The 15,204-nt window shown below is 39.5% G+C and overlaps 1 protein-coding gene and 1 long non-coding RNA gene across 13 annotated transcripts; one reads left to right on the forward strand and one right to left on the reverse strand.

Moving 5' to 3' along the window:
- Positions 1 to 1,414: 1,414 nt before the first annotated feature.
- Positions 1,415 to 14,504, reverse strand: LOC120743248 (GTPase IMAP family member 8-like). Of its 12 annotated transcripts, XM_040046823.1 has the most exons (7): positions 13,628 to 14,237; positions 11,364 to 11,688; positions 9,205 to 9,264; positions 6,590 to 6,640; positions 5,768 to 6,406; positions 5,610 to 5,672; positions 1,417 to 5,133 (listed from the first exon to the last, which is right to left on the reverse strand). In XM_040046823.1, the coding sequence occupies exons 3-7, from the start codon at positions 9,221 to 9,223 to the stop codon at positions 2,420 to 2,422; spliced, it is 3,486 nt and encodes a 1,161-aa protein (XP_039902757.1). In that variant the 5' UTR covers positions 9,224 to 9,264; positions 11,364 to 11,688; positions 13,628 to 14,237; the 3' UTR covers positions 1,417 to 2,419. The 12 variants fall into 12 exon arrangements, with proteins under 12 accessions (XP_039902768.1, XP_039902757.1, XP_039902766.1 ...); XM_040046832.1 differs by lacking the exons at positions 11,364 to 11,688; positions 13,628 to 14,237 and adding an exon at positions 14,261 to 14,504 and having other exon boundaries at positions 6,590 to 6,637; XM_040046833.1 differs by lacking the exons at positions 11,364 to 11,688; positions 13,628 to 14,237 and adding an exon at positions 14,261 to 14,503 and having other exon boundaries at positions 6,590 to 6,637; positions 9,205 to 9,232.
- On the forward strand, positions 11,676 to 12,800 carry LOC120743256. The gene is made up of 3 exons (XR_005698129.1): positions 11,676 to 11,782; positions 11,826 to 11,868; positions 12,552 to 12,800. It is a non-coding gene; the product is annotated as an uncharacterized LOC120743256 (long non-coding RNA).
- Positions 14,505 to 15,204: the final 700 nt, after the last annotated feature.

Genomic DNA, 15,204 nt, shown 5'->3' on the forward strand with positions numbered 1-15,204 from the left:
GTATTCTCTATATGGAAGAAGACTAGAGGCCAAGACCATGGCAGCACAGAGGGAAGTCATCCAACTATAATAGAAGGTTCCGGTTCCTACCAGCCAATAACCTAACAGCCTAAGTATTACATGGAAGCTCCTGTCAGGCATCATAGTGGATAAGATGAACAGGCATGGAACATGTCTTAATATATGAGTGCAGCACAGATAGGAACTGGCAGAACTACCAGAAGGGCAAATTCTTCAATTTCTGTTATTTCTTTAATTTGAACAAGAATCAAAGAATTGTTAAAGTAAAATCCAGTTTAAATTGTCTTCTGCTGCCATCCCCATTCCCTTCAGGTCACCCAGGGTGTTGCTATGATTAGTCGCTTATCTACAGGGTGGGCCATTTATATGGATACACAGCTGACTCCCGTTGGCTGCTTGTCAGGGCCTGGCGCCTGTGGCTCGGTTGGGCCCCTTTGGGGGGTGGGGTGCCCTCGGCCTCTGGGCATGGGGCTTGGTCTACTCTGGCACAGCTGGCTGCCGGCGGAGCTCATGGGTGAACCCTCATCCTGGGCTCCCCTCAGCTCTTTCCGGGAGAGTGGCACGAGGACCACATACTTGGTAACAATGGGCAATGAGGGATGAGGAAGTGGGAACTGGTGCTGCGTTTTGGGGAAGGCCTCGAAGGGGACTGGCGACGGCTCCCAGGCCGGGCAGATCCCCGTGTACTAACGAGAAGTGAATGAACAGGAGAAGAGAGGGAAAATGGGGGGGAAGGGTGGGGCATGAAAATGAGAACAGCAGGTATTGGTGAAGGGGGGCTTTTATAGCCTGAGGCCAGAGGGGGCGTGAAGGAGGAGTGATCCCGCTCCTGAAATTCAGATGATATCTCCACTAAATAAATAAATAAATAAAATAATGGGGCCACTGACAAAAGGAGAAACTGACATACACTAGCTTGGAAAGACAAACTCAGAGGACACATGATGAAGGAGATGTTGTTGAAGCCGTCATTCAAGCAGGAACACAACTGGAAAGTTACCTTGAAAGTAGGGTTCATCTGACTTTACGAGCTCTCAGACAAATATTACGGACTCATTACATTGAGAAAGATCTCACTGAGTTGTATCACTGCCTTACATGCTGTACAGGAGCCAAAAGATACTCCAACAACTTGATCTTGAGCTAGTCTAGTTTCAAGTAGAGTCCCAAGCTAATCCAAAATTAGTTTTGTCATGAGACCTGGGGTAGAAAGAGAAAGTCCCCTCCTGGCTGCCTGTACATGAAAGCTAAGAGAGGTTAAAAGGTCTTATTATCAGCTAATAATAAAGCATTTTTATTCTTAATCAAAGATAAATTGAAATATAACGTCCTATCTCACATATTACATATTCTTTCTTCTCAAGAAAAAACCCCCACTTCATATAAACAAGCAAAGTGTCTCTGAAGTTTTTTGTATTCTTTAATGAATTGTTGTCTGCAAATATTCTAGGAAAACAGTAACAATGAAAACAGAATGAAGATTTCCATAGACTGAAAAGTGGGAGAATAGTCTGACAGACTTGAAGTACTAATGTTTGGTAAAGTGAGTAGATTTGCAAAAGCTATAACAGAGCAATGATGTACTGTACTCGAACATATAGAAAGACTTGGATGTAGAAATTGTACTTGGGGAAGAATATTCTGTTAAAAAAATATTTCACTGCAAGCAAAACTTCTATTAAAGTAGGAGAGGGAAGCAAACCATAAAAACATGTACAATATAAAAAGTAAGCAAAGTTTAAAAAATACAAACATTGATTATATCAAGGTATTACATCAAATATTTTACAAGACACATATTTTTTGATGACGGTGTTTGAACATTAATCATACATTACAGGATAGAAATAAATGCAAATTCCAGAAACAATCCTATTTTTGTGATTTGAATTTTCCACTTTAAAAAAAAATAGAAAAAATATTAAAGAAACACAATTCATCATTTAAAAAGGAAGCCAGTGAAAGTTGGAATATAGAATATATACATATACAACATACAAATACAATTAAATGGTATAAATGTACATAGAAAATTCAGGTCAATAGATATTTTCCCAGTGTGACATTTGATATGACATAAAGAACATATGGAGAATTTATTTCTGTTGTTATTTCAGTCCCCAAATGACAAGAAAATTGATTATGAAAGAGAGAGAGACAATTTAACTGCATGTTAAGTATCTTACATCAAAGAATTTACTCAACATCCTACATTCCAATGTCACACATACTAAAGATATGTATATTCTTATTAGTCTTGATAAACTATGCATAATCTAAATATTTATCCAGACTTGTCAAGAATATGGAGTCCTGTAAATCTCATCAATCTCCAAAATATTGGAAAAAAGTTGGAAAATTTTTAAGTAAAAGGACTGAAGGTCTATCGTGTTCATAATCAGAGGATAATACAGCTCCTTGCATAATTCTTTTTGAGAGCTTGTGTTTCTTCCTCATGCTTTTTCTTCAAGACCTCAATTTGTTCTTTGAGAGATTTTTCCTTGTGACTGGAGAGTTCACCCAACTGTTTGTAATCTTTACTGCGTCTGTCCTCTGTCTGCTGCATTTCTCTCTCATGTTGTAGTTTCAGTTCTTGTATTTCCTCCATGTGTTTTTCTACCAGAGCTGTAAAGTCTTTGGTGTATTTCTGTCTGAACTCATTGAACACTTCAGCCTGTTTTCTGGCTTCTTCTTCATATTTCTTCTTCATTTCTTCCAGTTTTTTCTTATATTTTTCCTCCAGTTCTTCCCGCTCCTTCTCCTCTTGCTCTCTTCTCATTCGATCCTCATCTTTTCTCTTCTTTTCATATTTTTCTCTTTCCTGGTCGTATTCTTCTTGCAGTTTTCTAAGTTTTGCTTGTTTCTGTTCATTTTCTTGATGTCGCTTGTCCCACCACTCACTCCTTTCCTTTTCCCACTTCTCTCGTTCTTTTCTCATCTCTTCTCTGCTTTGTTCCAGCTGTCGGTCAGTTATTTCCTTTTCCTTTGATTCTGCCTTTAATTTTTTCTCCAGATTTATACGCTTTTGTTCCAACTCTTGTTGTTGAAGCTCATCTTGCATTTTTCTTTGGTGGTCCTCTGCTTCTCGCCTTTTCTTTTCACTTTTTCTCTGTTCACGTTCATCCTTTATGTTATCCTCCATTTCTTTAAGTTGTTTTTCTATCACTTTTCTCTCCTGTTCAGTTTCCGCTAATTGTTCTTCCATTCTTTTTTCCATTGCTTTTATTTGTTCCTCATGTTTTTGTTCAAGCTCTTCTTTCTGTCTCTTCATCTCCTCTTCCTTCTCTTTTAGGATCCTCTCCACTTCCTTCTTTATTGCCACCTCAGCCTCTTGGAACATCTCACTGGTGTAGCAGCTGCCTCCATTTCGGTGCACCATTAAATCAATTTTTTCCAGCAGGTCACTGACCTGAGCCCGATTGTTTGGATCTTTATTATTAAAGACATGATATCTGTCTCCACAATCGTGAATCAGTTTTTGTACAAATTCATCACAATCTTCTTCTAAGTAACTCTTAAATGTTTGATCGCCCAGTTCATCTTTCTTGGTAAATGTAACGATGATGAAATGTTGTGAATTTTTCCCAAAGTATTTCTTGATCAGTTCAACTGTATCTTTTTCCTCCTGTGTAAACCGACCAATCGACAGCACCAGTAAGATCACGTGAGGTCCAGGAGACAACATGGTGATGCATTTCACAAGCTCCTGTCCTACTTCATCATTGGACAGAGTTGTGTCAAATAGACCGGGGGTGTCGACCACAACAACAAGACGTCCATCGACCTCTCCTTCTGCTTTCTCACAGACCTTTGTTACAGACTTCCCGCTGGGTTTAGATTTAAAATGTTTTTTACCCAGAATGGTGTTTCCAGTTGCGCTCTTCCCATTGCCAGTCTTTCCAATCAGAACCATCCTGAGACATTCATTGTTCTGATTTCTGTCATCAACAATCATGTCCTTTTTTTTTCTTAAATCCATCATTTCAGCTTTAAGTCTTGTGTTAATGTTTTTCTGTTCTACCACTCTCTTCATCTGCTCTAATATCAACATGTCTTTTGTGAAGGATTTGGCTCCTTTATTTCTCACCTTTTCCACAGCCTGGACCACTTCTGGGATCTGCTGTTTGTCACTAATGTTGAGAACAACAGATCTTCCTCCACAGCTCACACAGAGCTGCTGGATGTCCTGGTTTCCATTTAGAAAGTTAACAAAAGCTGGATCTGTAGGATCTGAGTCCACAGTAAACAGAATCATGGTGAAGTCATTGACTCGAGAGCTGAATGTGTCCTGGATGGTCTCTAACTCTCCCTTGTCTTCATCAGTGAGGGGAGCCACAGGTAGGACCAGGATGAAGGCATGGACACCCTCAGGATCACAGAGGGAGATACACCTGAGTGATTCCTCCATCACTGCCTCCTGAGGTTTTCCATACAAGGCAGGCAGCTCCACCAGGGAAACCCAACGTCCACACACCTCTCCCTGATGTTTAACACACTCTGATGAGTTGGAGGCTGAATGAAGCTCAGTCTGACCTAAAATGGCCTTGGCTGCTGACGTCTTCTCTGCTCCTCTCCTCCCAAACAGAACCAGGTTTAAAGATGGTTTGATCAGGTGATCATATTGGTTTGTCATTTCCTGAATCTTCTCCATTAACGATCCATAGTTATCTTCAAACATGTTGTAGTACCTTCCTCCACATTCTCTGAGGACTTCATTCACAGTGGAACTCATTTCATTCTCATGTGTGATGACGACCATCGAGTGTTTAAAGGATTCTTCTCCAAACAGACTCAGGATGAACTTCAGAGTTGTTCTATTCTCCTCACTGAATTCATAAGGTTTCACCAACAGCAGCAGAACATTTGGTCCAGGATGACAGAGACTCACACTCCTCTTCACTTCTCTTCTCATGTCCTCCTCAGACAGACTGAACATGTCTGGGGTTTTCACTACTGTCAGTAGTTTTCCTCTCCACTCTCCACAGGAGGCCACACAGTGTGTGATGGGTGATTGTCTTTGGCAGTGAAATCCTTGGTACCCAATGATCAAGTTACCAAGTTTTGTCTTCTTATCTTCACTTTTGCCCAGCAGCACAATCCTGAACGCAGACACTGTGATACAACAAAGAGAACACAATAACACAAATTAATCTAAAATCACAACACTTTGCTTGTACGAGGAGATCTCTTCAGTCCTCGATATGCTCAGAGAACCTTTAGTGTTACTCATCGATTGACTTGGTCAAATGTGATGTGATGTGAGTCACACTTAAAGATTAAAATCCAAACACCAACACAGTTCGTCATTGTGTGTGAATGTGTTAAACATTTAAGCTTTTTGCACAACTGTTTGTTTAATGTCAAAGTTTAATGTTAGAATTATTAAGTTAAGTTTAAACAACCTCAGCTCACCGAAGTTCTGCACAAGCCTACTAACATATATTATTCATCCATTTTCTTCTTCTTATCCTTTTCAGCCTCGCAGGGGCACCGGAGCCTATCCTAGCATAATTAAAACTGTTGGATGTTCAAACCAAAAAAGGACAAAAGAATGATAACAGGATGAGCCCTGAGAAAATTTTACTTACTGTTGGTCAAAGGTGTTTTTCCAGACACTTGAGGATTGATTAGTTTTGATTTATTGGGCAATCCTGTGAAAATAAGAAATTGTTATGCTGATTATTGAATCATAGATGTTGTATATTCTGTGTATGTCATCCTTGTCAGAAGAAGTTTCTCATCTTACCTGCAGCTTTAACAGCGTCAGTGATAGGAGTCTTCATCTCCTTTTTTGGGATGGGTTGTTGATCTTTTGATAAATCCTGTTCTGTGTCCTCAAAAGCTTCATAGCTGACATGCTCTCCATTGTTGTCCTTTGTAATTTCACCCAAATGTGTTAACAGCTCTGGAAGTTCAACGTTGCTCCTCTTCAAGTATCTGCATTTACATTTTTTGATCATTTCATTTAATGCAGAACTTTTCATGAAGTCTTCAACAGAACCTGAGCTCTCCTCTCTGGGTGCTGAGATCAGTATCAGTGAATGATCAAATGATCGATCACTGTAACCTTGAAGGACTCTGCAGAGTCTCCGTTTGTGTTCTTCTGTAAAGTTTTCAGGCTGTACAAGCAGCAGGAACACATGAGGTCCAGGAGCAGAGTGTTTTGCACAGTCTTTTATAAACTCTGTCAGATCTCGTTGGGAGGTGTCGAGAGGAGGCAGGTAGGGGGTGTTGATGACAGCAATTTTTTTGTCCCCCAGTGTACCACTAATTCTCACACACGCTTTAGTTTTACTGGTGAACACAGTATTTCCCAGTAACAGATTTCCCACTTCATTTTTCTCAGTCCAGCTGCTCCCCAGCAGAACAACCCTCAGCTCAGACACTGCGGGAAACACAGATTTAGAAAAGGCCGCAAAACACAGACATGGAGCATACTGAAGAGTGACTCCTTTTGTTTCAGTGAGGCTTAAATCCAGAGGTTTTAGTTCTAACAGAGTGCACAAACATACTATTGTAAATTTACATATATTTTAAGTTCAGGCTGACACAGTTCAGTGTGACTCACTGTTTTCTGGCAGGACTTCAAAGCTGCTTCCTGTCTGGCGACGCAGATCTTCTGTGCAATGGATGGATTGAAATTATTTTTGGAACAGGACTAAAAACAATGTTAATAAAGCACATGATACAGTTCTTTAAGTAGTTTTTAAAAAATGACAAAAATTGTCCAGCCAAACAAGTGTTGTGAATGTAAAAAAAAAGATTGTAAAATGCCTGTAAAAAGGAAATAGATTGTATAGAAACTTTCCAAGATATCAAAATAAAAATTTGAAAATAGATATAAGAAATATGAAAATAATTTAACAATTATGAGAATACCAGGGATACCAGGATACCCACCCCAGCCCACCACCTCTAACGAGGGGAAACTCCAGCCCAAGCCTTGCATTGAGGTGAGCCCGGCTATATCTAGCCGGGACCTCTCAACCTCACGCACTAACTCAGGCTCCTTCCCTACCAGAGAGGTGACATTCCATGACCAATTGTCAGTCTTGGTAGCTGGGGATCAGTCTGCCAGGACCTCCGCTCCTGGCCACCGCCCAGCTCACAATGCACCTAACCTATGGTGCCTCTTGCGGGTGGTGGGCCTGCAGGAAGATGGGCCCATGTCCCTTCGTCTGGGTGTGCCCGGCCGGGCCCCATGGACTAAGGCCCGGCCACCAGATGCTCGCCCTTGGCCACCCTCCCCAGGCCTGGCTCCAAAGCAGGGCCCCGGTAACCCTATCCCGGTCAGGGTGAACATATGTATATGTATACCCCTGACACATACGGGATCACAACAGGTTTTCCCTTAGGCAGCAGTTTTCCTTCTCTCCTGGATCGGCTGGAGCTTTCCTTAGGTGCGTTTGACAAAAGTCCAGCTGGGATAACCACATTTACTCAGGGCCTTCTTGAAGTGATGTTCTTCTGCCTCCCTGGCCACTGTGTCTGTGGGGATGATGTTCGCTCTGTGTTGTAGGATCCTGATGACACCCAGTTTGTACCCCAGGGGATGATGAGAGTCAAACCTTAAATACTGATCTGTATCCGTAGGTTTACTGTAACCTTTTTGGGATTTCCTAGATGATTAAGCATGCATCAAGACGTTTTAAGTTCAGGTTTTGTTCCTTTGCAGCTCTTTTGTTATGTATTATTATGTAAGATATAACCTTTCAGGCTGGAGTTTGCTTATTCATTGAAGTCCTACTTTTTAGGTTATCCTTACAGTTGAATTTCTGTATTTCTTTGCTAATCATCATTTAGTTTATAGGTTATTGACTTGTGTCCTGCATTTTCAAATTTTGTTACTGTCAAGTGTTTTATAGGTTATTTTGCTTAATTGTATAGACTTGTTATTAGACTCTGATCTTTTGTGATCTTTTGTATATTCCATTTTGTGTAGACTCTTCATTTGTTGTAGATTTTAGCAGTCATTATGGTTTGATTTAGTTAGTTCTGTGTTGTATTACTTTGTGTTGAGAGATGAATCAAACAAATAGAAACAAATAGTTTTATATAAATAAATTAGTCAAGTTGAACATGACAAAATACATGGAATTTGGTAATGGTAAGATATCTAGAAATCTAGTACAGATACAAATATGCACCAGGTTGCACTTCAACAGCAAGAGGAAGTGAAATGAGTGCACTGAGAGCACCACCAATCAGAAAAATGAGGATGGAACTGAAAGAAAACCTCAAACTAGAAAGAAAAGACTTAATTTCAACACCGTATGCAGTTTTTACCCATTGATGGATAAACTAGATTAAAAAAAAATCTATCAGCTATCATGTTACCTAACAAACAAGTTGTACTCTTCATTCTATAAAAAGATAAATTAACCCTTTCACGCATAGTGGTCACTACAGTGGACAGCTATTCAAAGGCTGATTTCTTGTATTTGTGTCAGTGTTGGTGGTATATTTGCACATAAACCACTACAATGGACACTGATGTTCCATTGTAGTGTTCCAACACTCACTCACTATGTGTTAACAGACCTCTCTGCATTGAATCATATCTGTTATTAACCTCTGTCTCTCTTCCACAGCATGTCTTTATCCTGTCTTCCTTCTCTCACCCCAACCACCTCACCAATCACAGCAGATGGCCCTGCCCCCTCCCTGAGCCTGGTTCTGCTGGATGTTTCTTCTTGTTAAAAGGGAGTTTTTCCTTCCCACTGTCACCAAAGTGCTCATAGGGGGTCATATGATTGTTGGGGTTTTCTCTGTATCTATGAAGCGCCTTGAGGCGACTTTTGTTGTGATTTGGCGCTATATAAATAAAATTGAATTGAATTGAATTGAATTGAATTGATGTGTCACTCTATACCCTGCCACCCACTGGTCAGCCAGTTTTGTCCACCTAAGTGGACATGTAAAAAACTCTTTTTGAAAAGTACATGTTTAAAAAACTGAAGTTCAAAAATGTCTTGCCTAAAGATGAATAAAAATACTTAAGAAAAATCTCTGGGTTGAGGTTGTCATGATTCATGCATGAAAGGGATAAGTGGCGTATTATGATGCTGCAGATTATTTTCTTTCACAAAAACAGAAAGCTATTACAACAACACACACTTTTGTCTACAGAAAGGGAGATGCAGTCATTTTTTAGCATTAGTTATAAAATCTGATTGAACTCACCAGTTACTGTAGTTGCCATGAGGTCACACTGTGGGAAATATGAGTTATTAGACAAACAACCTAAAAAAGATAAAATCAGAGAAAATAATGCACCAGTTCATAATATAGGTAGCAAACCAGCTGGTACAGTAGAACAAAGAAAATAACAGAAGAAAAAATATTATCACTGTGCCTTCCTGATGATTTTATTTGATAATTCACTGTTCTAGGGAGCAGGCTACAACATGCTTCAGTTATTGTGCTTTTAGTGCATAGTGCTGAATGGAGAATTGGTTAACAGACAACTGTGCAAACATCTGCGAAAGACCTTTAATTATTGCAAAATAAATAAATAAATAAAATTAGTAAAAATAAAATGCACATCAAAACGTGCTCCATAATCTAAGTTATAGTCATTTTTATCCCATAGTTTGAAAGGTACATTCATTCATGTTTCAGTTTATTTGATAGAAAAATAATATTGTACTCACAAATATATATTGATTAGTGTGCAATTAAGTCTTCCAATACTGATAATCGTACAATTTATAAATTAAAAACACAGCAGGCAGTTATTTGTGGAAGTTTCTGCAACTGCTGTCTTAAATATGGTAGCCATGAAGAACACAGTTCTGCCTAATTCCATTTCATTTATGCGACTAGAGACCAGCTGCATATCTATTACATCTGTAAGAATTTATATTCATTTGTGGGCAATAGAAGCAAATTTTCATTCACATCTGCACTTTCAGACTCAAGATATGAAGGAACATGTCTATATTTTATCACCTGAGAAGGAGCTCCTTCATGAAAGAACAGAAAATGCAAAGGAAAGAGATGCCACCACCATCTTAATAAAACCTCATCCTCATCCTTCTGACCTGAAGGTTCATCTCTTGAACTGAAGTCAGGGCTTGTATGGGATATTGTATTTGTTTTAAATGTTATATACCTATGTGGTATGTGACTTTTGTTGCCATGATGCCAGGTCTCTCTTGGAAATGAGATTTTTAATCTCAATGAGATTTTTTACCTGGATAAATAAAGGATTAATAATAATGTACAGGGCTCTAACACATGAAAACATGTGTAAACAGACTTGGTTGGATTTCTAACCTCAATCATATCTGGAAAAATAAACTCCTGCTGTCTGCTGAGGTCTGCAATCACAACAACACCACGCTTCCAAGGCACGGACCCTACAATAATATGGCCATTCAGGAGGGGCTCAGAGTAGAGCCGCTGCTCCTTCACATTGAAAGGAGCCAGTTGAGGTGGTTCGAGCATCTGACAAGGATGCTTTACGCTGGGCAGAGGGGGGAGGGGCGGTAGTTACACTCAGTAGCACAGGAACAGAGCGGGAGGGAGAGAGAGAGAAAGAGAGCCAGGGACAACAACGTCACATTAGAAAGGTATAGTAATCATCCACAACTATTTTCGGTTGCAGATGATAAAGGATTCAGAAAGTTTATTCATGCAGGTCCATATGACAGAGAATATGCATCTTCTTTTTGTTTTCATATTATAATTTATATTTAATTGTGTTGTGGTTTGCAGTGTTTTGTGTTGTTTCACTTTAAATTTATTTAAAAGGAAAAAGCTGAAAATTTAAATAGTTAAAAGTTGAAATGTGAATAGTTGGTTTTTGTATTATATGATTAATTTTTTTTTATTATATTTTATGTGGAGTGAATAAGTAAAAGTATATTTACGGTGGCCCCTACAGACAGAGCACGTACAAACTCCAAAACACGTAAAAACTCAAACACGTACAAAACACAACAGAAGGGCTCCAGGATGCTAGGGGGCAGTGTTGAGCTCACTTAGTGGCTACACAAGCCAGGAAGTACCAACAACCGGATTTGGTGTGTGGTAGTAACAGGTACATGAACTTTTTTTAATTATTTGAATATATATGAGTGCTTGTGTATAAATACACAAACAATATACATATGCTTTCAATTGTGTAATTTAAGTGATGTGGGTAGCTCTGCTTAAGAAGTTCAGTTCATGCTAGAAATGTGTTTTGGAGTTTGTACGTGTTTTGTCTGTAGGGGCCACCACATATATTTATATATAAAAATATATAAATATAACCACTTTTCTTTTACATTAGTAATTCCTTTTGTGCATAATTTTATATAATTGTTATTAATAAATTAATTAAACAACAAAGCAACCTGAAGAGCCGGTTGGGAGCCGAAAGAGCCGGTTCTCTAAAAAGAGCCAAAAATCCCATCACTACTCCTGGGCGCTTCCTGGGCGAGGTTTTCCGGGCAGACCCAGGACACGCTGGAGAGATTATATCTGGCCTGGGAACGCCTTGGTGGTCCTCCGGACAGGCTGGAGGAGGTGGCTGGGGAGAGGGAGGTCTGGGCTTCCCTGCTTTGGCTGCTGCCCCTGCGATCCAGCCCCAGATAAGCGGAAGAAAATGGATGGACAGTCTGTTACTGTTCTTATTATCTTGGAACAACTGTAACTACATAATCAGGGATTCTGATTCTTCTCAGTAAAAGTTTGGTTTATGTCAGAGGGACTCAACAGTGGCTAATGATGAACCCTGGTTTAGGACAAACTTGGTAGTTATGTTATTGTGATTGTAGAGCTAATAATTTAACATGTTCAGTTACTTAAAATTTGAGAAAGAAACCACACCTCAACCATTAATATGGAAGCTTAATAAATGTCACGGCTGCACAGCAGTCGTGTGGTGAATTGAGAAAAAGGATCCAAAATGCAGGCACTGCCTGGGGTGCGAGTGAGTGTTTATTTGCAGAGGTGATAAGGTGACAAAAACAGGAGGAGCAGAGCGGGGAGAAAACAAACCTAAACTGGGGAAAACTAAAGAACTCAACTTAAACCAAACACTCACGGGAGGAGGAACAAAATGCACAAAGAAAGATGGCGGAGAGACGCAGCCTGAACACCAGGTTACGCAGAACAATGCAGACGGACATGGAGTTAAACAGACAACGTGACAGAGAGCACAGGAAAACACAGGGCTTAAATACACGGGGAGTAATCAGGGGGATGGGCCACAGGAGGGAGACACAGCTGGGAGCAATTAGGCTAACGAGACAGGGGAGAGGTAAAACTGAACACACTGACATGAGACATGAACTTTCAGAATAAAACAGGAAACTAACAGACACAGAGAACTAGACAGGACACTGAACTTGACAGGCAGACTCATGAGCAGACACAATAACACAGTGGACAGACAGAGGAAACACAGGCAGGCATGAAACAAAAACACTAACACATAGCAAACCTAAACAAAAGACAAAACAGAATAACCGAGAACAAAGAATAATATAAAGAAACACAATACACCGAGTCCTCAGACTCAGGACCATGACAATAAACAGACATATGATTTGTTTGCACAAAAGGCAAGAAGAGTTTCAAACTTAAAGCAATAAGAAGTAGTGGCTGAAAGGTTAAAAAATGCATTGAATTAGATAGTGCTATTTGACCTTCATACAAACAACCAGTAAAATCGTATTATGGTACCTTTATGAAGACATTAACACTCCAGTAACCTTTGACCTGTGGTGTGACTATAACCTTCATCTCTCAGTGAGATAGAGTTTCTGCTTGGAACTGTTTTATTCAGACCTGCAAAAACATCTGCACCTAGGAACTGTTTGAGCATGTTCCGGATATTCAGGTCTGACTGGCTCATGTCCAGAAGTAGAAACTGAGTGCAGTTAGAATAAATAAATATTTTGAAGTTGTCAAGGATTACTCAGGTAGTCTAGGAGAATGGGGACATTTATGACATGTTCCAACAGATAAACCAGACCGTGTAGAGACTTTAAGTTTCACATGGGCCAACAACACATTAGTACCTCAGTTGGTACCTGTTAAGAAAGTAAAATAAAGGTGGTAAGTAACTGTGAGTGTACGGCTGCTAATACCCATTTTCTAACTATTTTACACCTTAACTAAGTTAAAAAAAATTAAATGATAACTTTAGCATAAATTCTTACTGTAAGTTCTTTCACTGTACATGTTATTATTTAAATGCATTATCAATAATCAGGCCCCATCTTATCTTAATGACCTTGTAGTACCATATCACCCTATTAGAGCACTTCGCTCTCGCTCTGCAGGCCTACTTGTTGTTCCTAGAGTATTTAAAAGTAGAATGGGAGGCAGAGCCTTCAGTTTTCAGGCCCCTCTTCTGTGGAACCAGCTTCCAGTTTGGATTCAGGAGACAGACACTATCTCTACTTTCAAGATTAGGCTTCAAACTTTCCTTTTTGCTAAAGCATATATTGTGGCCTAAATGGCAACAAGTCAGATAAATAAATTTTTTCTTTGAAATAAAATATATAAGAATGTATGATCTATAATGCATCCACAGTATAACGTACAAAGATTTTGGGGCCTTTATTGATAATAAGACAAAACCATATAAATGTAACTTTCTGTTATGTACGTTTTTGGTTGTGTTTCACATTTGAAATCTAAAACGCTGCATTTACCATTTGCATACATTTTGATCATTTTAAATTTAAAAAAAAAAACTTTCTTAGTGTTGCAGAAAAGAAACCGGAGGGTCTCATTTTAACACAAACTGACAATCAGAGAATCAAATTCCACATTAAACTGTACAAATCGCGTCGTTGTTCTCGGGCTTTTTTCTGTATTTCCGTTTCAAACACTCGTACTGTAACTCCGAAATGACAACACAGGCACGGCTTCTTCAAGACGGGCGCTTCGCTGCATTTATTGAACGCCGTGAAAACTACAAACATAAAACACAAAGGCTTTAAGCGCTTCAGTCTATCAAAAGTCACACTTGTGCTTTAACAACGAAAATTACCTCGTGACCGCCTGCCACAATGACGCTGTGTGCAGTCTGAGTGATCAGGAAGCTGTTTCCAGGTCGTCAGACAAATTGCCGAGATATCATTATGTCGATATAAATCTGACTAACCTAACAGGAATAGATTAGTGATTGATGATCAGTCAGTAATATCAACACTGAAGCTTCGTCTGGTTTAATGAGCAGCTCAGCAGCAGATTATTACAAGATCTTAAAGTTTTCATTGTCGGTTGAGTTACTCACCGGTTTAACCGTTTTGCAGCAAAACGTCCATCCGAATGAAAACGAAAGTGTTTAAGATGTTCCACCCCAAAAAAGGTGGAGACTCCCCCCCCCACCCCACCCCACCCAAGACGTAGCTGTGTGAATGAGAAAGTTTCGACTTAACAATGAAACTTGTGTGACTTTTTTACTTAAATTTGTGATCTAATTAAATTTAAGTGTGATCACTGGTCGAGACTTCGCAGTCTGATCCAGAGGCGGTCCTAGCCTGTTTGGCGCTCTGGGCGAACACTCCCTCTGATGCTCCAAAAACCGCCACTGGTCTGACCTGGTGAGCAGCCCCCACACACTGAATCTCAGAGTGAATCTGTATCCATGTGGTGTTTACAGAGAATATTTAGGGGAGACCGGGGATAGTTGTAACATTTTTGACATTTCTGTCTGTAAATTGAAGCTCTTTTAAGGTAGTGGATTCAAAATGTAATGCAAAGTATTTACATGTCTCTGCTATTAAATAGTGCAGCTATTTTCTCTAACCCATAGTCTGGGTTAGTTGTAACATATCCTGGGGTAAAATGTAACACAATGAAATAAGGGTACTAACAAAACATTAACATGTAATCTTTGTTTATTCAACACATGAATGCACTTAGAGCCATTTATGTAGCTGTGTGTGTGTGTGTGTGTGTGTGTGTGTGTGTGTGTGTGTGTGTGTGTGTGTGTGTGTGTGTGTGTGTGTGTGTGACAGAATGCAGAAATCTAGCTTTTGAACATATTCCAACCCCCCAAAAAAGACATATTATGGAATTTTCTGCAACTGAATATTTCATTAATTTTGGTTGGTCTTCCTTGAGTTTGGCCTCATTGGCTCAGTGGGCATTATAACCTACAACTCTTGCAACAACTTTGAACATAACAATGAAGCTGAAAAAATGTAGTTGTGCACCAACATCGCAATTCCATTA

Source organism: Simochromis diagramma, unplaced genomic scaffold (assembly GCF_900408965.1).
Source record: "Simochromis diagramma unplaced genomic scaffold, fSimDia1.1 OVJJ01000491.1, whole genome shotgun sequence".
Classification (NCBI taxonomy): Eukaryota; Metazoa; Chordata; class Actinopteri; order Cichliformes; family Cichlidae; genus Simochromis; species Simochromis diagramma.

What these genes read in the sequence shown, in the direction of transcription:
- LOC120743248 (XM_040046828.1), bottom strand. An exon ending in TGACGCTGTTAAAGCTGCAG is followed by an intron (nt 5,673 to 5,767) that starts GTAAGATGAGAA and finishes TTATTTTCACAG; the next exon opens with GATTGCCCAATAAATCAAAA. An exon ending in AAAAACACCTTTGACCAACA is followed by an intron (nt 5,134 to 5,609) that starts GTAAGTAAAATT and finishes GTTGTATCACAG; the next exon opens with TGTCTGCGTTCAGGATTGTG.